The sequence below is a fragment of the Lissotriton vulgaris genome, chromosome 4_1 (genome assembly GCF_964263255.1).
Source record: "Lissotriton vulgaris chromosome 4_1, aLisVul1.2, whole genome shotgun sequence".
NCBI lineage: Eukaryota > Metazoa > Chordata > Amphibia > Caudata > Salamandridae > Lissotriton > Lissotriton vulgaris.
Window position 1 is genome coordinate 1042145129 of NC_141691.1, and position 18146 is coordinate 1042163274.

Sequence of the window (18146 nt, forward strand, 5' to 3'; positions counted from 1 at the left end):
TCTTTTTGTTTTTCCGGCCCCTGAGGTTTGTTCCATTCTTTGTCAATTTGGTCACCCTTGGCAGGATGTGTTCCCTATGGAGGAGAATGCCCTTCTGTCCCACTTTTGTTGTCTGGTTCCATCCTCAATGGCATTTGCAGTAGCAGCTCTGGTTGTTCCCTGGCCCAGGGATCTCCTTTATTGTTTTCCGCCCATCCCTCTTCTCCCTCCGGTGGTTCAGGAGGTGGTGCAGGATTTCTATGAATTGCCCCAGCTTGGACGAGGCACCCTCGGTTCCCTTCTCTTATCTGTTTGTCTGTCAGGCTCAATTAGGTGTTGACAATCCATCCATCCCAGCTGTATCACCCGCTGCTTTAACTGGACAGTCTTCGCAGATTGAGGTTTGCAGTCTGGCACTTGAGAGGTAGTCCCTCTAAGAACACGGGTGTTCTGCTGATGTTGCTGAGCTAATCCAGCTTAAGGCTTATGTTTGTCAAGGGAGTAATTTTTCCGCCCAGGATAAGCGGTTGTATTCTTCCTCTTGTTATCCTATGGCTGTGTTGGAGTTCCGTCTGGATGGTATACAGCTGGGATTGTCTGTCTCTATCCTCCATAGTCAGTAGGCGGCTGTTGGGGAATTTTGTAGGGGTGGCGTTTTGTCTGTGGTCCCTCTAGCAGTGTGTTTGCTATGGAGTCATTCTATTTGGCGTCCTGTTGTGCATTCTCTGGTCCCACTTTGGGCCTTGCGTCTGGTTTTGCAGGGTTTGCAGGATGCACCATTTGAGCCTTTGCAGACTGCTGACATTACGTTTCTTTCTGACATGGTTGTTCTTTCTGATGGCCATTTCCTCTGGGGGATGGGTTGGGGTGATTGGGGGCCTTTTATCCTCCTTTTTCTTTCTTTTTTCCGGACAAAGTGGTGCTTTGTCAAGTCCAGCCATTCTCCCTAAGGTGGTGCCTTTTTTTCATTTTGATTCTGAAATTGTTTTGCATAACTTTTATCCTTCTCCTGTGTCTGACGGGAAGGTGTGTTCATTACCTGGGTGCACATTGTGCTCTTTCTTTTTATTTGCAAAGCAATGTGGTGTTCCACAAGTCAGATGCCTTGTTTGTCTCCCATGGTCTATGTTGGAACTGGCCCTTCTCGCAGGGTCATCCACAAACTTTTTGCTTCTTCCTCCCTTATTTTTCCAGACCCATGGCTGTTGGCAATAGGACTCTGAGCACTTTACCACTGCTGATCAGTGCTAAAGTGCATATGATCTCTGTGCAAATTGTTATTATGATTGGATATACATGATTGGCATATTTGTATCACCATGAAGTCCCTAGTAAAGTGCACTGGGTGTGCCAGGGCTGGTGATGACAAATGCTACTAGTGGGCCTGCAGCACTGATTGTGCCACCCACATGAGTAGCCCTAAAATGGTGTCCCGGGCCTGCCACTGCAGTGCCTGTGTGCAGTCTAGGAACTGCCATGTCCTCCTGGTCAGTGTCCCCACTGACCAGGCCTAACCCTTCCCTTTTTGTGCACATCGGTCACCCCTATGGAAGGCCCAAGGTACCCCCCTGGGCAGGGTGCAGTGTATGTAAAAGGTAGAGCATGTACTAGTGCAGGTGACATGCTCTGATAGTGAATTACAGCCATTTTCGTTGTTCACTATTGTATGGCTATCTTGCTCCATAGATTAACATGGGGGATGCTGGCTACAGTGGCTTCCAGCATTTCTTCCCATAGGGACAAGATAGGACATAAGAGTCTAGTATCCCTGAACTCAGAATTTAATAACACATCTTTTAGGAAAGGTTGTTTTTGAATCCTGTGTTTGAGAACAGCACTTTTAGAAAGTCGCTGTTCTCTTGTCTGACCCTTCTGTGTGCCTTGGCCTGTTTGTGTATTGACTGTCTGGTTTGAGAGTGACAGGGGCTGGGGATTCCCCAATAGGCTGGCAGAGTCAGCCCTAGGCTGAATGACTGCATTTGCAACCTGAGTGGTGGGAGGAGTTTGCACCTGGGCCTGAATAGGGCTGTGCCTGCCTGCCACAATGCTGGCTCCACCTCCTGCTGGATGGCTGACGACCCTGCCCCTCACTCTGAAAGGAAAGGCGAAGCCAGGCAAACAAAGTGCTCAAGCAACACCCAGAACTGGTTCAGACCGGGCTCAGGGCCCACATGCACAAAGAGAACAAATCATTTTAGGATAAAAGTACAGGACCCCTGACAACAGAAAATTAGATTATCCTGGATTCAAGAAGGAACCTCTGCCAAGGAGAAAGCTGAATCTGAAGAAGGAAGACTGTCCTGCTGTTGCTCTGCTGGACTGACCTGTTGCTCTGCTGCCAAGGAGAGGGGAAGGACTTTGCTGTTGTGCTGTGTCCCCTGTCTTGAAGGAATCTCCAAGGGCCTGAGAAGAGCTGGCTCCCTGTTCTGAAGTCCCAGAAACAAAAGGACTTCACCCTCAACTTCCCTAAACTCTGCTGAGAGAGTTCTGTCCTTCCTAGAGTGCTTGATCCAGTTGTGGGGCCTCTGGAAGTTGTACCTGTGCTGGGAAGCTTGAAACTAAGCTTGAGAGACTTTTGCAATTGAAAAGTGTTGCATCGCTCGCTTGCGGAGCGCATCCCCGACAGGGCGAGAAGTTTCCCGCCGCTATGGAGGTCGAGATCCTCGCAGCGTCTGTTGCCGCTGCCAGAGCCGTCGCATCCTTCGTTTGCGGGACGCACCAGACCGGTGCGGGAAAGTCTAACATTGCTGCGAGTGTCGTTGCAGAGCCTGTCGTCGCTGGGTCAGATAGCCGCACTGCTTGCTTGCGGACCGCATCACGTCGCTGCGAGTGTCGTCACAGAAAACATTGCGTCGAGGAGCTGCGAGACAGAAGATCACAGCTGGTCCACGCATCGTCGCCCCGGAGATCGTCGCAACTCCCAAGATCGTCGCATCGTGCCTTTGTGAGAACAAACTTCCTACGGAACCTACGCACAGGAATCCATACAAGTGGCCTTCCTCCCCGTACAGACCGTATTCATCGCAACACGCCCGCTGCTGCAGCGGGGCTGTCGCAAACGCCTCCCCAGGGTCTCAGTAGCAACGCATCGCTTGTTTTCCACCGCACCAGCTTCTGCTTTTAGAACTTTGTCGCAACTAAAAGGTACTGTGAGTAAACGTGACGTAACTGTGAACTTTTCACGCATCTGTGGATTTAATGCAACCTAAAGAACTTCCATTACAACCTTAAGAACTCTTTTGAAACCATATTCTTGAACTGTGTATGTTGGATTTTTGTCGTTTTGGTCTTGTGTAGTTTAGATTAAATACCTTTATTTTTCTAAACTGCTGTGGAGTCAGTTTGTGGTGTTTTCACTGTGTTACTGTGAGTGTTGGTACACATACTTTACATATTGCCTTCTGATTAGCCTTGACTGCTCGTACCAAGCTACCTAGAGGGTGAGCAGGGGTTATCTCAGAGGGTTTCCTCCTTACCCTGACTAGAAGCAAGGGTCCCTATTTGGACAGTGGTACCTACCTCTGCCAACTAGAGACCCCCAGTTCTAACAGTCTAGGTCTAGTGAAAAGGGATTTCAAACCTTCTCTCACTACCATGACCCAATGGATTAAGCTGCCCATTTCTCATTCCAATTCCTTGGCTGGTGAATCTGTCCCGGAGTATTTCCTAGAGAGGTCTATTAGGGGTCTTTCTGCCTCCTGGTGGCGTTTAAATGTGCTTAGAATCAAGATATTTATTTTGTTGCCACTTGGGCTTTGCCCCACATGTTTATGACCCATTACTACTTACATTTGGGTGGGGATGTATCTTCAGATTGCTATAGTGCTGTCCTGAGTTCTGTGGTTTCTGCTGCAGAGTAAGCTTTTGGGTCATTTGTGTCCTTTGTTTCTGCAATAATTTTGCCTGTTTTGTTTACTCCTGGTGTGGTTTGTTTCTAAATCAATGTTTGGCTTGGGTATATGCTCATACGTAAGGACTGTGAGAGGAAGATGGATGAGGAGGTAATGCCCGGTTACTTCACTGGTAATATTTATTATTCCAAACCATATCTTCCTCGTCACAGTCCTGAGTTCCCACTCACCTCTCGCTTTTTGTCCCACTGATTTCTGTCTGTTCTTAATTATTTCAGGAAGTCCTTAGGGAGAGGTGTGGCGCCGTGGCCAGGGCGACTGACGCTGGAATCTGGGGATCATGGTTCAATCCCTGGCACCGGTGGCAGGTTAGCCCAGCACCATGTGACTCTGGGCAATAGCTTGCTTAATCTTCCAGACGGCCCCCAGTGCCTAGAGACCCTTACGGGTGATTGTGCGCTTTACAAATGTGGATTATTATTATTATTATTCCCAGGATGTGACGTATCTGTACTTAGGGGTAAGGGGGGCCATCTAGAAATGGGAAGGAAAAGTCAAGTTTGGTAAATAGGTTCTGCTAGTTAAAAGTGCTAAAGCGCCTCAACATTATCTTTTGGGTGCATGTGTTCCCAGGGCAGTACACTGAACATCAGTAATCTTCAGTGATCTACAGTATAAGATAATTGTATACTTGTAATGCATCCATTTTGCCTCACCCCATGGCATTAGTGTAGACAAAGATCCCTGGGTTACACAAAGCCGGAACCTACTGCTTCCATAGCTGCCAAGGTTTCGGATTGCCATGTTTGACAATTTCATAATTACAGTGTAATTATACGCAATATTTCAACTATTATGAGTGACATTTGCTCATGAGCAAAATGAAACAATGAAAATGAGGGAAACATATCAATATCAGAAATGACACCCATTTGAGCAACAAGAAAACCTAAGAACTCAAAACTGCTGTAAAGCACCAGAAATGGAAGAACAATGACAGGAGACAGGTTTTGTGGCTGCAGTTCTCAGTAACAAGAGGGTAGGCAGGTACTGCAGCTGCTCAGAAGATAAACTCATTGACCTGATCATTCACGACTCTGCACTACCCTAAAAAGCACATATTATGACATAGCATAGCAGGTGCAACTCAGAGATTATACCGTACATAGCTGCCGTGTTTTCAAAATGCTTATGTATGGCATTTTCATGGCTGCAGTGTACTCATGAATGACATTCAACAACAAAATGCGTGACACCTAGAGTGACACCCACAAGTAAATCGAGGCAATGCCATGCATAGAAAGATCAAATTAATTACACTCTTTTCAGTAATTACAAACTCTACAAAGATCTTGAAACTGCTGCAAAGTGCCTGAAATGGAAGATTATTAACTTGTATGATAACTGCCATGAATACTACCTAATCCCTTTCAGGAGAACATGTGCTCTGCATTCACTACAGTGTACTAGTCAAACCTCCCATTAGGTACACAGAAAGAGGGAAAGTGACAGATGTACCACGCAGTCACTAAGGTTACCACCTGGCTGGTATTCTCAGGTCATAACAAGTAAAATATTAATAGAATTCAATATTTCATACCCCTTGACCTATAATCTCAGAAAAGGCATAAATGACAATTATGTTTCTCCAGGAAAGATGGCAGGAAGTCATCACTGATTTCCAGACATACCTCAGGCAGGTGTATGCGGTTCCCTGCAGGGCAGAGGGACTGTACTACCCCAACAGTCAGTGGTGCTGTCCTCTCATGTCAGCAGAGGTGGGTGAGCCCAGAAATTAAGAGGGGCAGCTGAGCCAGAGCAGAGCCAGTGTTCAGCTCTGAGTCAAGTGCCTGTGTATGAACTGAGCCCTGACATTTTTGGCATGTAAATCAACAGCTTTTAAACATTTGAAAAAAAACAGTCTTAACAATTCTAAAAAGTGTACTTTTTGTAGATGCATGCTGAAACATTTCACCTTATTATACCAGGTCAGTTGCACCGTACATATGGCCTAAAATCTCATTATATAAATGGGGCAACAGTGTAGGCTATCCAATCAAACAGAAGAGAGCATTTTGCACAGCGCGCATCTTAAATTACACGTTAAAAGGTGCTCTCACACATGATCATGAACAAAAAAGCCGGCTCAGCGAAATAAAACAATTTGGTCTAGCATGAGAGCCTTGAACAACCCCTGTTTTTTTCTTGTTTCTCACTGTCCAAACAGTCACTTCTTCACGTCCAAGCTGAATGCTCTCACTTGTATCTCATTGACGTTTGAAATTAGTGCATAAGTGACAGGCAAAATGCTAATTTTTGGGGTGCTTACTGCACGAAATTGTCCAAGGTTAAACATAGCTGCCACAGACTACATTTCACGTTTACTTTTCTGCAGCTGAAACAGTGGAGCCTTGCTAGGGAAAAGGGAACGCTTCATAACTAATATAGGCAACATTAAATGTATATTTGACAGCGGCCCACCCACCTGTACAAGAAACAGTACTCATTTAAGCAGGCAGAAAAACTCTCATCTTCACGAGCTGTAGGACAATGCTGGTCTGTGTGGGTGACAGTCCTGAGGGTCCGGGTCTGTGCCCGACATCGGAACAGGCTTATCATCACATGGCACATGAGTGCGCTGCCCATGTCTCACTCAGGGTTTCATTATAATATCCAAAACAGGCATATCCGCTCTCCGCCCCTTTATCGCCGAGCGCATCCCTCAAGTCATGAATCACCCATAGTTACGGGTCAGCAAATACTGTGAAGAACACGCAAGTATCTTTAGCAATACATGCACCTGAAACGTCGCTCACACTTGTGGCCCCACAACATTTCTAAGTGATCACTTCGCATACTACAGAACTAAAACCAACAGATCTGAAAAGAACCGCACTGAGCGCTCCAAACAGCATGTACAATAAATACCAGCACCATCTTGAGTTCACTATTATACCCCACACCCATTGGTGATAAACGACGGACTGCATTCAACTTGGCTCTTGCACGGGTCATCACAAATCCAGTTATACACATGGCGGCCATATTGATGAAACATATCGCTATCACACGTGGTTTTATTATCATACTACTCAGCATCATATAACTATTGTCTAAGCAAAAATGCATGATGTTTCATGCCAGTGAGGTGATGCGGGAATACGCAATAAAATGCTTGGCCTAACGCGTGATGCGTGGCACTTGACAGCTAGGTTTCCACTAACGCACATAACAAGAAGTGAAATAAGAAGCTTTTGAGTGCTCGAAGGTCAGTTCTTACCTGCCAGACCAGGTGCTCCTTCTTGGCTGTCGAAGAGGAGAGATAGACACTCAGCACAATCGTGTGAGACGAAGACGTTAATACACTGGCTATTATTGCGTCTCTCATGTTGAATGGCAGCATGGTGTAAACCACGAAAATAATGAAGAGGAAAAAAGACACCTGCAACAAAACAGCGGGAAAAGTTTGAGAATAAAAAAGAAACAAATTCAACACGTGTTCAGAAACTTATCAGCACGCTTGGCAAGCTGACATTATGGCTGCTCTATCATTTGTGACTGACTGCAGCCTTTCATCGGAAGTAGGGACAAGGCGTACATTTCTTTATGAGAGAGGTTTTTCAGTGACATGATTACATCTAAATGCCAGTCTCCCATGCGCCCTTCTATTCCAACTGAGTGCAAGGGTTCCTGTAACCACACACATTTTAGATATGAAATCATTAACATGATTTCAGAAACTAAAAACTCAGAAAACCACATTGCGCCTTCACATGAACGTTTGAGATTCGGCTAGAGAATGAACAGACATTAAACAAAACGTACTAACGACAATAACAATAATTATACTTGAAATACCTATTTCTGAGAAATGAGGAAGTCGTTGGTTTAAGTTTACGGGCTTTAACTGGCTACACATTCGAGCCGTGCCTTCAGAATATGCCCCATGAACAGCGAGAAATAAACAACATTCTCCCGTACTGACATTTTAAGGTCACACTTCTAGGTACTTCATGTTACTAATCAAATTCATGTCCTGGCCTGTTTATGTACGAACTGTGCACCACAGTTCCTCATATAAAATGTACATTGTAATGAACTTGCGCATGCCTCCTTTTCCCATGACCACATGGAATACATAGTGTGCTTGAAAAGTGGGTCAATGAAGGCTGCTGCGGGAAGAGCAGGCAAGAGGGACTTGAAGGCAATGGAAACAGATGGCTCCTCTGCTGCCACATGCACAGCCAATCACAGGGCTGGCATTACTGCTGTGCACACTTTTTGCTCCTGGCTTGCTGTTTCCGAAGAACTCTTTGGATGATATTAGGCGAAGCAAAATACAAATAAGAATCAACTCTGCTTGCGTTAGAACGTTTTTATTGCAAAGATCTTCCTCATTTTAGCACAGATGATGTGCATAGAGCACAGCACCGGCACCTAGTGTCCTATTCACATAGGGTCTGCTGTGGCTTACTCTTGCAGTACTCCTGATCAGACTGGCATATAAAGCAATCTGGCAGTGCCAAAAGGGCTGGTCTGATAGTGATGGGGATGGTTTTCTAACTGAAGGTCTGTTTTGTGTTCTGTTGGGTAGGTTTTTACAATTGATTTTCTGATGTTAAGGCACACTGTGGCAATCACAAAAGCATGCAATCTCCCATGTCTTGGAAAACACCTAAACACCATGGGCCACATGTACAACCATTTCATTTTGCGACTTTCAAATCGTGATTTTTTGCGACTTGCAATTAGTGAATTGCAAAATGTCTTAGACACTGTTTGCAATTCTCAAATGGATCCCTAGGGACCTGCCTCGTTAATGTTCATGAGACAGGTAGCAATTTGTGACCGATTTCAAATGGCTGGCACTCACAGGGATGGTGGCATGCTGGCGTCACCAGACCACCATGTTTGTGACTACTTTTTAAATAAAGCAATTTTTTTTTACCAGTAACAGGTTACTGAATCTCGAAATAAGGTTGATACATGCTAAAGGCTGTTTTAGCGGTCACAAACAGCCCGACTCACTGTTTGTGACTGCTAAAAACAGCTGTACACGTAGCCCCATGTCTATAAAATGTTTAAATTGCCTCAATTTTCAGAATGTGGGCAACCTTTTTAAATTTCTGATTCTCTAAAGGAGTGCCCTTTTTATTTTTGTGCCCAAGCTTAGTTTCTTTGCCAGCCTGACATTGCTTCCGGCTTACTCCTGAATTATAATGCCAAAAGTAATTCAGAATTACGACAGTACTTAATCATGCCTGCAATATCATTTTGAATTGGGCCACCAGTGTTACTGAGGCAATGTTCTATCACTATTAAATATTCTGTATGTGGCAGGTATTAGGTATGCATTCAGACCAGACATAAACATAGAAATTGTCATTCTTTTCATGTTGTACATATAAAAATAGGGATATTTTGACACTGTACGCAAGCTATAATATGTATAGCCTGCCTGATCAATTAGATCATCAGTATTTCAACAACAGTTCTGCAAAGGAACAACATATTTCTTTTGTGGTTTTGTGTCCTAATTAGCATACTTTGTTTGCATGTGTATCATTAACCATTGGCCATATAGTCTCAAAGGTAACCTAACAAAGATAAAGCATCTATATTCCACCAAAGGGCGGATAAAATATGAGGCAAGGATTTTTTAACCATTTACTTGTGTTGTTAGATAAACTGCGTAATATTGAAGTGTGAGGGTCAGGTCTAATGTGACAAAATTGCAACGAATGTTCATTAACTATGTAAGAAACTACATGTGCCATTACTTATACAATTATGAAGTTACGTATCAGCTATTATTCACGTATTTGAGTTAGCAGACGCATTCCATAGTTCTACTATATCTTGTTGTGTCTCCTTTGGTGGAGTAGTGTTGTTAGTTAGGGATGTATTTGTGTTGGGTGAAGAATGTCTGCTCCTCTGAAAGGCTAAGCATTGTGTTTTATTTGGCAAGTGTTTCATAACATGGTAGGCAGTGAAAACAGGGCACTCTGGGTGAGGAACAGTTTCTACCTGCTCAAGAGACAACATGCTCGCGATCGTGTGTGACTAGTTCCACGGAACATTGGTCTTAAATGTTTTGGAATGGTGAGACTGGATGTTGTGGTACCAGCATATCATTGCCAAAATATCATCTGACATAAATATCATGTCCTAAATATCATTTACAAAAATGTTGCCCCAGAGGAGTTATCAACAGAAAATCTACATGCAATAGGATTAAATTTCAGTAAACAATACGCAGAAACAATATTTGTCTCAGACTAAATTTCTTTAAACAATATTCTGACATACAATGACGTGATTAATTCATCCAGCAGATAGATGAGTTCACCAGGAACCTAAAGTGGATTTGAGATGATGCCTACAAAGGCTACCATCACTTTGAAGAAAGGATGACTCTACCTTATAATGTGTCATTCACCCTGAATCCTGAGGAACGTATTCTGGAGTAAGCCTAGTGTAACAGAGGGGGATAGTGAGGTGCTATCGATTAGGAATGTATCTTTATCTCCGATTGGAGTGCCAAATTAGAGTCTCCACGATAAAGCAGAGCTTTGGTGTATTGTGATGAAAGCGAGGCCTCATTTTGGTTGAATAACCAATGATGGGCTCCATCTAGCAGAACTATGGCTCAGAGTAACTCAATACTGCTTACCCACAAAACACAAAGAGACATTGTTGGGAAGTTATGATCCACATACAAACGTTTCAAACATTAGTGTAACACAACTATCTTAAAAAGAAAATGGCATAAAATATATTGGTATTTTATTTTTCCTGTATTCGAAGTTGTGAAGTGCTTTGTAAAGTTTCAGATGAAAAGGCTCAGCACAAACTTAACATTTCACACAACGAGCCTATTCAAGGAGATGTTACTGTGAGTTAGGTATGAATTACCTTAGTAGTATTCCTGGCTTACTATTACATTCCAGGGGTAAGTGGGAATAAGCCAGAAGTAGTCACGTTTCACTGATTGAATTCAGGAGTAAGCCAGGAGAATGCAAGGCGCCACCCCCCTTCGGGGAGTGGCGTCGTTAGTGGCAGGCAAAGGGCCGATCCGACAGAGGTTTCACTTCCGGGTCAGTCGACCCAGAAGTGGAAATAGTTGAGGGCCAATAGAACCAGGGCTTCTTGACGCCCCGGAAGGGATAATTGGGCGCGAGGCTTAAAAGCCTGCGGTCATCTTAGGGCTCCCTCTTTTGTCCACTGGCCGCCCCAGGAATCGGACGTCGCGTTAGGAAGACACCCACCCACCCAACCCTAAAATTAGGTCGTTTGGTAGGGCAATAGCGGGGTTCCGGACAAGAATAACACGGGAACTTCTTGTCCAGTGACAGTTTTTTACCTCTGAACAGGTTTTTTCGAAATAAACATGGACTCCGGGCTGGCGGGAGAGTTGAGGCTGACCTGCTGGTGGCCTTGGCTTCTCCAGCCCTACCCTGGAAGCCACTGGTTGCCCAAGTGGGGGCATATTATTCACCTGCGGCTCTGTTGACCGGAAGGGGGTTAACGTAAAGAGAGCAGGCTATCTGGGTTGTGGCCTGCTGGCGCAGCCCTGAAGTTAAACCAAATGCTCATTGGAGAATGGGCGGTAAAAGAGTATATATGTAAATAAGTGTGAGTTTTTAATGCTGTGATGTGAAAAGTAATTTGGACTTTAAATAAAGAAATGAGGTCAATGAAGTAATTGACCTGTGAAATTATTAATAAACATACGCACTGCAGAAAATCAAGCAAGACTCCCGAGTTTAATTGTTGGAAGGGGACCTCTTGTTGATACATGCCTTGGGGAGGGGGGAGAGTGCACTTTGTATGCCATCTACACAACAAAAAGTAAGACCTACCCACAGCAAAGCAACATCTTTGCAAATCTACCTGTTTAAGAGCCGTTGTACTGATCAAAAATGTATGTTACATGAACAACCTTTTTATGGTAATATATGCCTCTACATAATTTGTACTGAATTTGCCAACAGAATTAAAGAATCTATATGGTAACAATCCAGTGGCCATTGTTAGTTGTGCAAGCATAACGTTGTTACACAGTCTTTCCTGCGTCAAATGTTTCGAGGCATGGTTTGGATTTTTTTGGTGGTACTTTCTACTTTTTAGGTTAGCACGATCTTGTTTGTATGCCCTACGAAGTTCTTTCCTTTCGATAAGACAGGAATAGAAATGAATATTTAGAGCCTGTGGAATAATGCAGCAGTGGAGAAATAAATTATATAGGAAGATTCTCTAAATTAGACAATCATGAATTGCCAATTATGCCGCAAGTAAGCATACATTGAGCAGCATATAGTGCTCTGGTAATGTTATGTCTAGTTATTCCGACTTTTAACAAACTGAGACATACAAAAGAGAATTTAATAATATAGAAATCCACAGGTTTCCTCGGCACTTAATCTGTATAAGAATGAGTGCCGGTGCCCGGAACGCTGCTCAGACGCTCCCAACTAGTGCTATTAACTGTCGACGCAGAAGAACAAAGGCTGGCTGTAGATGCACGTCCTGACTCTTTTTTTTTTTTCAAAAAAAGTTTTTTATTTTGAAGATTTTCAATATAGTACAGAAGTAATGCAAACAAAAGAAGGGGGGGGGGGATCCTCTACCAGACACTTCCTGACCCTTCATCTCATTCTTGCAGGTTTCTGCTGCATTGGGGCGGTTCTTCCTTCTTTCTCTACCTCCGTCTTGTGTGTTTTTCCCTCTCTTGCTCCCGGAAATGTCTGATGCAGAAAAATAAGTGCCAATCCCAAACATATGTGCCAGTGGTTAGCCTCCGGCTCAAATAACAATCTGGGGTTCACAAGAAAGAAAACTATACACATTGTGTAGTTCCCTTTCATAAAGAATAAACAGTTGAATCATGCATAAAAAGACAGCATCATCAATTTAATAACCCTGCCATAGCAAAGCAGACTGTGTAGAATGCTGTATTTGGCAGAGAACTAATCTATATGAACACTTTTTAGAATAACAGGTGCGTCTCATTTATTTGGTGCATCCCAGTTATGTTCTAATCTTTGTTTTCAGTTCCAGGTGTACGCGGTGAGTAACTTTACTGGGCCTCTGGATTCACCTCTTTTCATTTAAAAAAAGCCAGACACAGCAATATCGTACCTTCACATGAAACATGAATGTGGGTTATGAGGAGGCAGTCTAGTTTAAAGACATCAGACTCTAAGCGAAGATGTAAGATATTGGGAACTCTAGAGTCATATGGGGCCCATTATGATGTCGGGCGGATTGCACCAGCCAGGCTGGCGGTAGCCACCGCCAGCCTGATGGGGCAATCCACCCGACATCCACACTCGAATATGGCGGGGGGACCTCGGCGGACGGAAAGACCGTCTGCCGCTTTTCTGCCCGGTCGCCTTGCGGCCAGGGCGGAAAAGGAATAATATGTTGGCGGTGTCTATCAGACACCGACAGCCATGTTATGATGGGCGTCTGTAGGTGCCTTTCCGCGGCGGCGACTCAACTCACGGGTTCACACTCTGCGACTCTGGGAAATAGCTTGCTTAATCTTCACATTGGCCCCTCGCGGTGGGATGGCTGGCTTTCACCTTGTGGATACCCTGCCAGGGTTATCTCACAGGGGAATACCAGGACGGGTTCCCTAAGCAAGCGCGGAGATGCCCCAGGGTAAGTCATGCGCTATATAAGCTTCACACATTTACTCTGGGGGCTCCCTGCGGGCCCCCAGAGTGAAGGAGAGGTGGGGGGTGCACACGGGGGGTACCTGTGGTACCCCCCAGCATTTGCATAAACAAAGCGGCAGGCACCGCACGTTGCCTGCCGCTTTGTTTATGCAAATGCAACAATGCATTTTTAGCATTGTGGCGGGCGGTGCAGAGAGCACCGCCCGCAACAATGCTAAAAATGCAGGATGTGCCCGCCACTGTGGCGGGCACATCCTAATACCCCCAAGGGACCCTGCCCTTATGGCGGGTGGTTCCGCATTCCGACATAGGCCTCATAGGCTTTGAAGTAGCTGCAACTTTGACAGCTGTGTTGTAATGAAATCTCGAATTCGGGAGGGCAGTGAAACAAAACATTTTTATAGCAAAAAAGTATGGTTTCTGTTGCCTGTGTCAGACAAATACCATTCCCCTCAATCTACCTGCCAATAATGCTTACACCATGGGACTGATTATAAGTGTGCCTTTCGGATGCAATAAATATTGCACCTGATAAAACCAACACTGCAGTCTTCCGAATGTATGTAGTGCGATAATGTTTGCTTATTCTGGTTTAAGAAAATAACGGTAGTTAATCTGCGTGTCCAAGTATATACCAGGCCTAACTTTATAGCAAGTGTGATCTGCCAACGTTCCTAAATGTTGAAAACTTGATTGCATCTGATAATTACTGGCTGTGATAAACATTGCACCATTTATATCTGCGATTCCTGTATGAATGAGCACAATATAACAGGCCATTTGTAACCAGGCACTAACATGGCAAAATGAAAACCTCTTTAAATAACTGTTGTAGGTAAATCAGGTAACTAAAGGCTGACGTGTTAACTTCTGTGATGTGGCTGTGACACATTACACCAAATGTATAGGACTTAATATTACTTTTTATACTAATGAGTTAGAAACAGCTTTTTTACTACAATCTTCCAAGGATGCAACAGATGGTGGATTATATGGCAAATGTATATTTATTCAGTAATAGCTTCTGCTGCACGATCACATTTTCAGTGGACTTTACTATACTGCAGGATAAGGGCGTAGAGAGGACTGAGGGATCTTGATGCTGGAACTTCATTCTTTTTGCCTAACAGCCTAAGGTAGACCTGATTACCATAGGGTATATAAGAGAGGATAATGATGTAATGTATCTTTGCAGAATGTTGGGTCTGTGAAATTCTACTTGAATTCACATTAGGACTATGAGAGCCTAGAGAAATGTGTGACAGTAGTTGGGATTGTGAAGGGTTCCTAACTGTGGAGGGAGGTATCTGAAGGTTCAGAGGTTCATGCTCAGGTTGTTCATCTCCTCGGAGATGTAAACTCTTCAACAGCATCTAAACATTCCAGGAGCAGTCAAACAAAGTTGTTAAGTGCCTTCAATGAAAAAAGTTTTGCCCAGAAGAAGCAGCAACAATCACTCCAAGCATGCACAGAAATTGAACATCATGTCAAGCAATATTGCAGAAGATACTGTTTTGACGCTCCTTGCTAGCTAAAGTTGAGGGCATGCCCAACTTTATCCACACAGGAAGCAAAAATTGCAACCATACAAGCCAAAACCTCCTCCTCCATAACAACACACACATCTAGAGAATCGGTGTTCCACTGGCTTGAATCATCTCAAACATCAAAACCTTTTCTGAAGGTGCTACAGGCTAATGCACACCTTCATGCAGACCAACATTTTAAAACTCATCACAGAGAGATTCTGACATTGCCCACATCAATGATAACACTTACCTAGCCACATATGATTGACTACATTGCACTTTCTGACTATCTGTTCTGTCAGTTTTACAATGCCCAGCTCAGGATCACTTCACATTCAATGCCCCTCCCATTGGGACTTCCTTCCTGTGCAATCCAGACAGTAAGCAACCTTTTCAAAGTATTTTACGTTTCCAGCCCTTGATAGGTGCACAGGCCTACTCAGACCAACAGATTGCAACACTTTAGCAGAGAGGGTAGATTATCACAGTGTTTAGGAATAGCTCCGGAGAAGATAACGTCAGCATCCTCTATGAAGCCCTTATGCTGATCAGTTTGTTTATGTGTCTGTTCAGTACATTTCTATCTCTGTCAAGGAACCTGCTTCCTTCCTAACGTATTGGGTCATTCTTACCTTTACACACTGAGGTCTATCACCAACATCAATATGCAGTTTTCACACAGAAGGAGACATTCCAGCACCACAAGGCTTTGCCATGGTACTGCGGCCCTAACATTGTGCCATTCATCCATGTATTTCCCCTCATTGCTTCATATGCCACATTTATTTCTCTATAGCATGCTAAATGCTTATGCAAAATGTTTGACTTCTCTTGTGTTTGATGCTGATTATGTAGGACATGCTGCTAGATGGTAACCACATTCAACACCCTGCCTCACAGTTGATGTCTGTGTTGTGGAGCTCACCGTTCTCCCTTGGCAGACTACTTGCCATCACTCCGCATCTTTATCTTACTTGACTTTCACTCGTGCACCCTCGCCTTTACACAGAGTTCTCCTTTTGATGAATTAGTGGGTTCTGCCATGCCCATACACAGCCTGTTCCCAATTTCCTGCTTCTTGAAAATATCATTGAATAGGAACACCTCCATTTCTAGGCATCAACTCAGGCATGATTTGTGACCTCCCATACATTCATTCAGTATCCTGAAAATGGCTTCTTTTAAGGTCTGGATGTGGGAATTGGTTGACTCCATTGCATCGTGACCTATGCCACAGTGGGAGAAGCCTGCCCCCAACATGGCTGCTCGGAGCTGATGCTCTGTGGTGAACCCTCTTACCAGCTTCCTGAGCGGCGTTCCGCCGCACTGTTATACCACCCAAAACAACGATTCCTCAACCAGAATGCAGGCGGATCACCTGAATCTCAATATCGCCCTCTCAGACCTTGCATCCCTGAGAAATGAGGCACAACGTCCGTACCAATAATTATGCCATGATGGCACCCGGGGAGCTGTGACAACGCGCCTGGTTCCGAAAGAAGTGTACAGAGTTGCCGCTGACCTCCGTTTTTCCAGCATACATCGCCCCTACACCGCATGTTGAAACGCCGATTTGCCGGCTGACCCCCCTGGGGAGTTAATCGTAGTGTAATACCTCATCGACCCCCAAAATGGTGGATGCACCCTATCGCAGCGCCTCCAGCCCAGTGATACATTTGTTTCCTTAACCGAGCAGCTGCTTTTTGTGACAAAAGCCATCTGTATTCCTCTGCTCAAGGTACCATTTGTTTGGGGACTGTTGCATTGCACTCATTATTCACGCCGTTCGGTCCCGAGATGCTGCCTGTACTTGTCTGACTCTAAAATGGTGGCCACAATTTCCCCATTTGAACCTCGTCTACACTCATCTCGCTACAAATATTTGATTCATATGTAATACGGAGCACTAATTGCCAGCACTTCTTCATTGGTGGCCCCTTGATCTGTTGTAACCTCTCAATTGCTCACTTTGTTCTGCATTTGTTGAGGCAGCTGAGTGCACTGAGGACAGGATGGCATCCAACACATGTTGAGGTCAAACTTTCCCTACGATGGTCTTTCCAACAGCATTTGATGCATTGAGTCAGTGGGATCCCATGCAATTTACCCAGCGTCCCATCTAACTCCTGTGTCCTTAATGCCTTTTAGCTACGTCTAGTCGTAGTCATTGGCAGCTGCTGCACACCGTCCCTCTGCATACAAAACACCGTTCTGAGCGCGACGATTCCACTACATCCTCCTCTAGGGAACCTTTTCCTTTGACGTCGCCAGCGATTGCTCCCTACGTCCTATGACCTGGGGGCGAGCTGGAGGACAGCATCTCCCAGTAGCACCAGGACAGATGCCTTGATGGAACTATGACGATGACCCATGGGCTAAAACTATAACTGTTTGTACTTATCACAGAGCCAGAGTACCCTTGGCCGATACCCGGAGGAGCTGTCCTAAGCAGCTATAGAGGAGTTTGGCCCTGGTTCACCCCCTCAGACATCACCTACCCAGCCGGACATCAGACATTGTTTTTCACATTGTTTCACAGTTTTGTCTGTCCTTCACTTTGACTGCTTTGTTTCTGATTTGTTCCCCCTGAAGTTCTTTTCCCCCTCCCGTTCTGCCTGCCTCTATCCACATTCCTTTCACCTGTTTACCTTTCCCTCTCTACCTTCCATTCCCCATATAGATGTGTGTCTTAGCTATGCTACTGGCTAATAAGCTATATTATTGTGTAATCTCATGTTTTCCTCCTATGCCTATATTTGGCTCCTTTAACTGATATAATTTTTGGAACCTGTAACTCGCTGATCCTCATGTAAAGTGCTCTGATACCTCCGGGTCTAGCCAGCGCTATAAAAACTATGCAAATAAATACATTAATAAAAACTGTGCCAATCTAATCTGTCAAAGGGCTGTTGTGTGAAACATTGGGCCAATGTTGTAACAATAAGCTTGACTGTTTTCCCATCTTACTTTATATTCTACATAGAGAGAGACAATGGCATGCCTCACACACTATGTGTGATGTAACAGAGATATTTCATATTGTATATGAGGGATTGCAGATTGGATTATGTGGTTTGAGAAATACCTTACTTTTGCTAGTATCC

General features: G+C 44.4%; 1 protein-coding gene across 1 annotated transcript in view; it reads right to left on the reverse strand.

The window, feature by feature from the left end:
- The window catches only part of ADCY2 (adenylate cyclase 2), a 3890318-nt gene that overhangs the window by 2799339 nt on the left and 1072833 nt on the right, over positions 1-18146 (reverse strand). The window contains exon 3 of the mRNA XM_086965279.1: positions 7111-7272. Coding sequence (XP_086821405.1) covers positions 7111-7272 — 162 coding nt within the window. The remainder of the gene's footprint in view (positions 1-7110; positions 7273-18146) is intronic.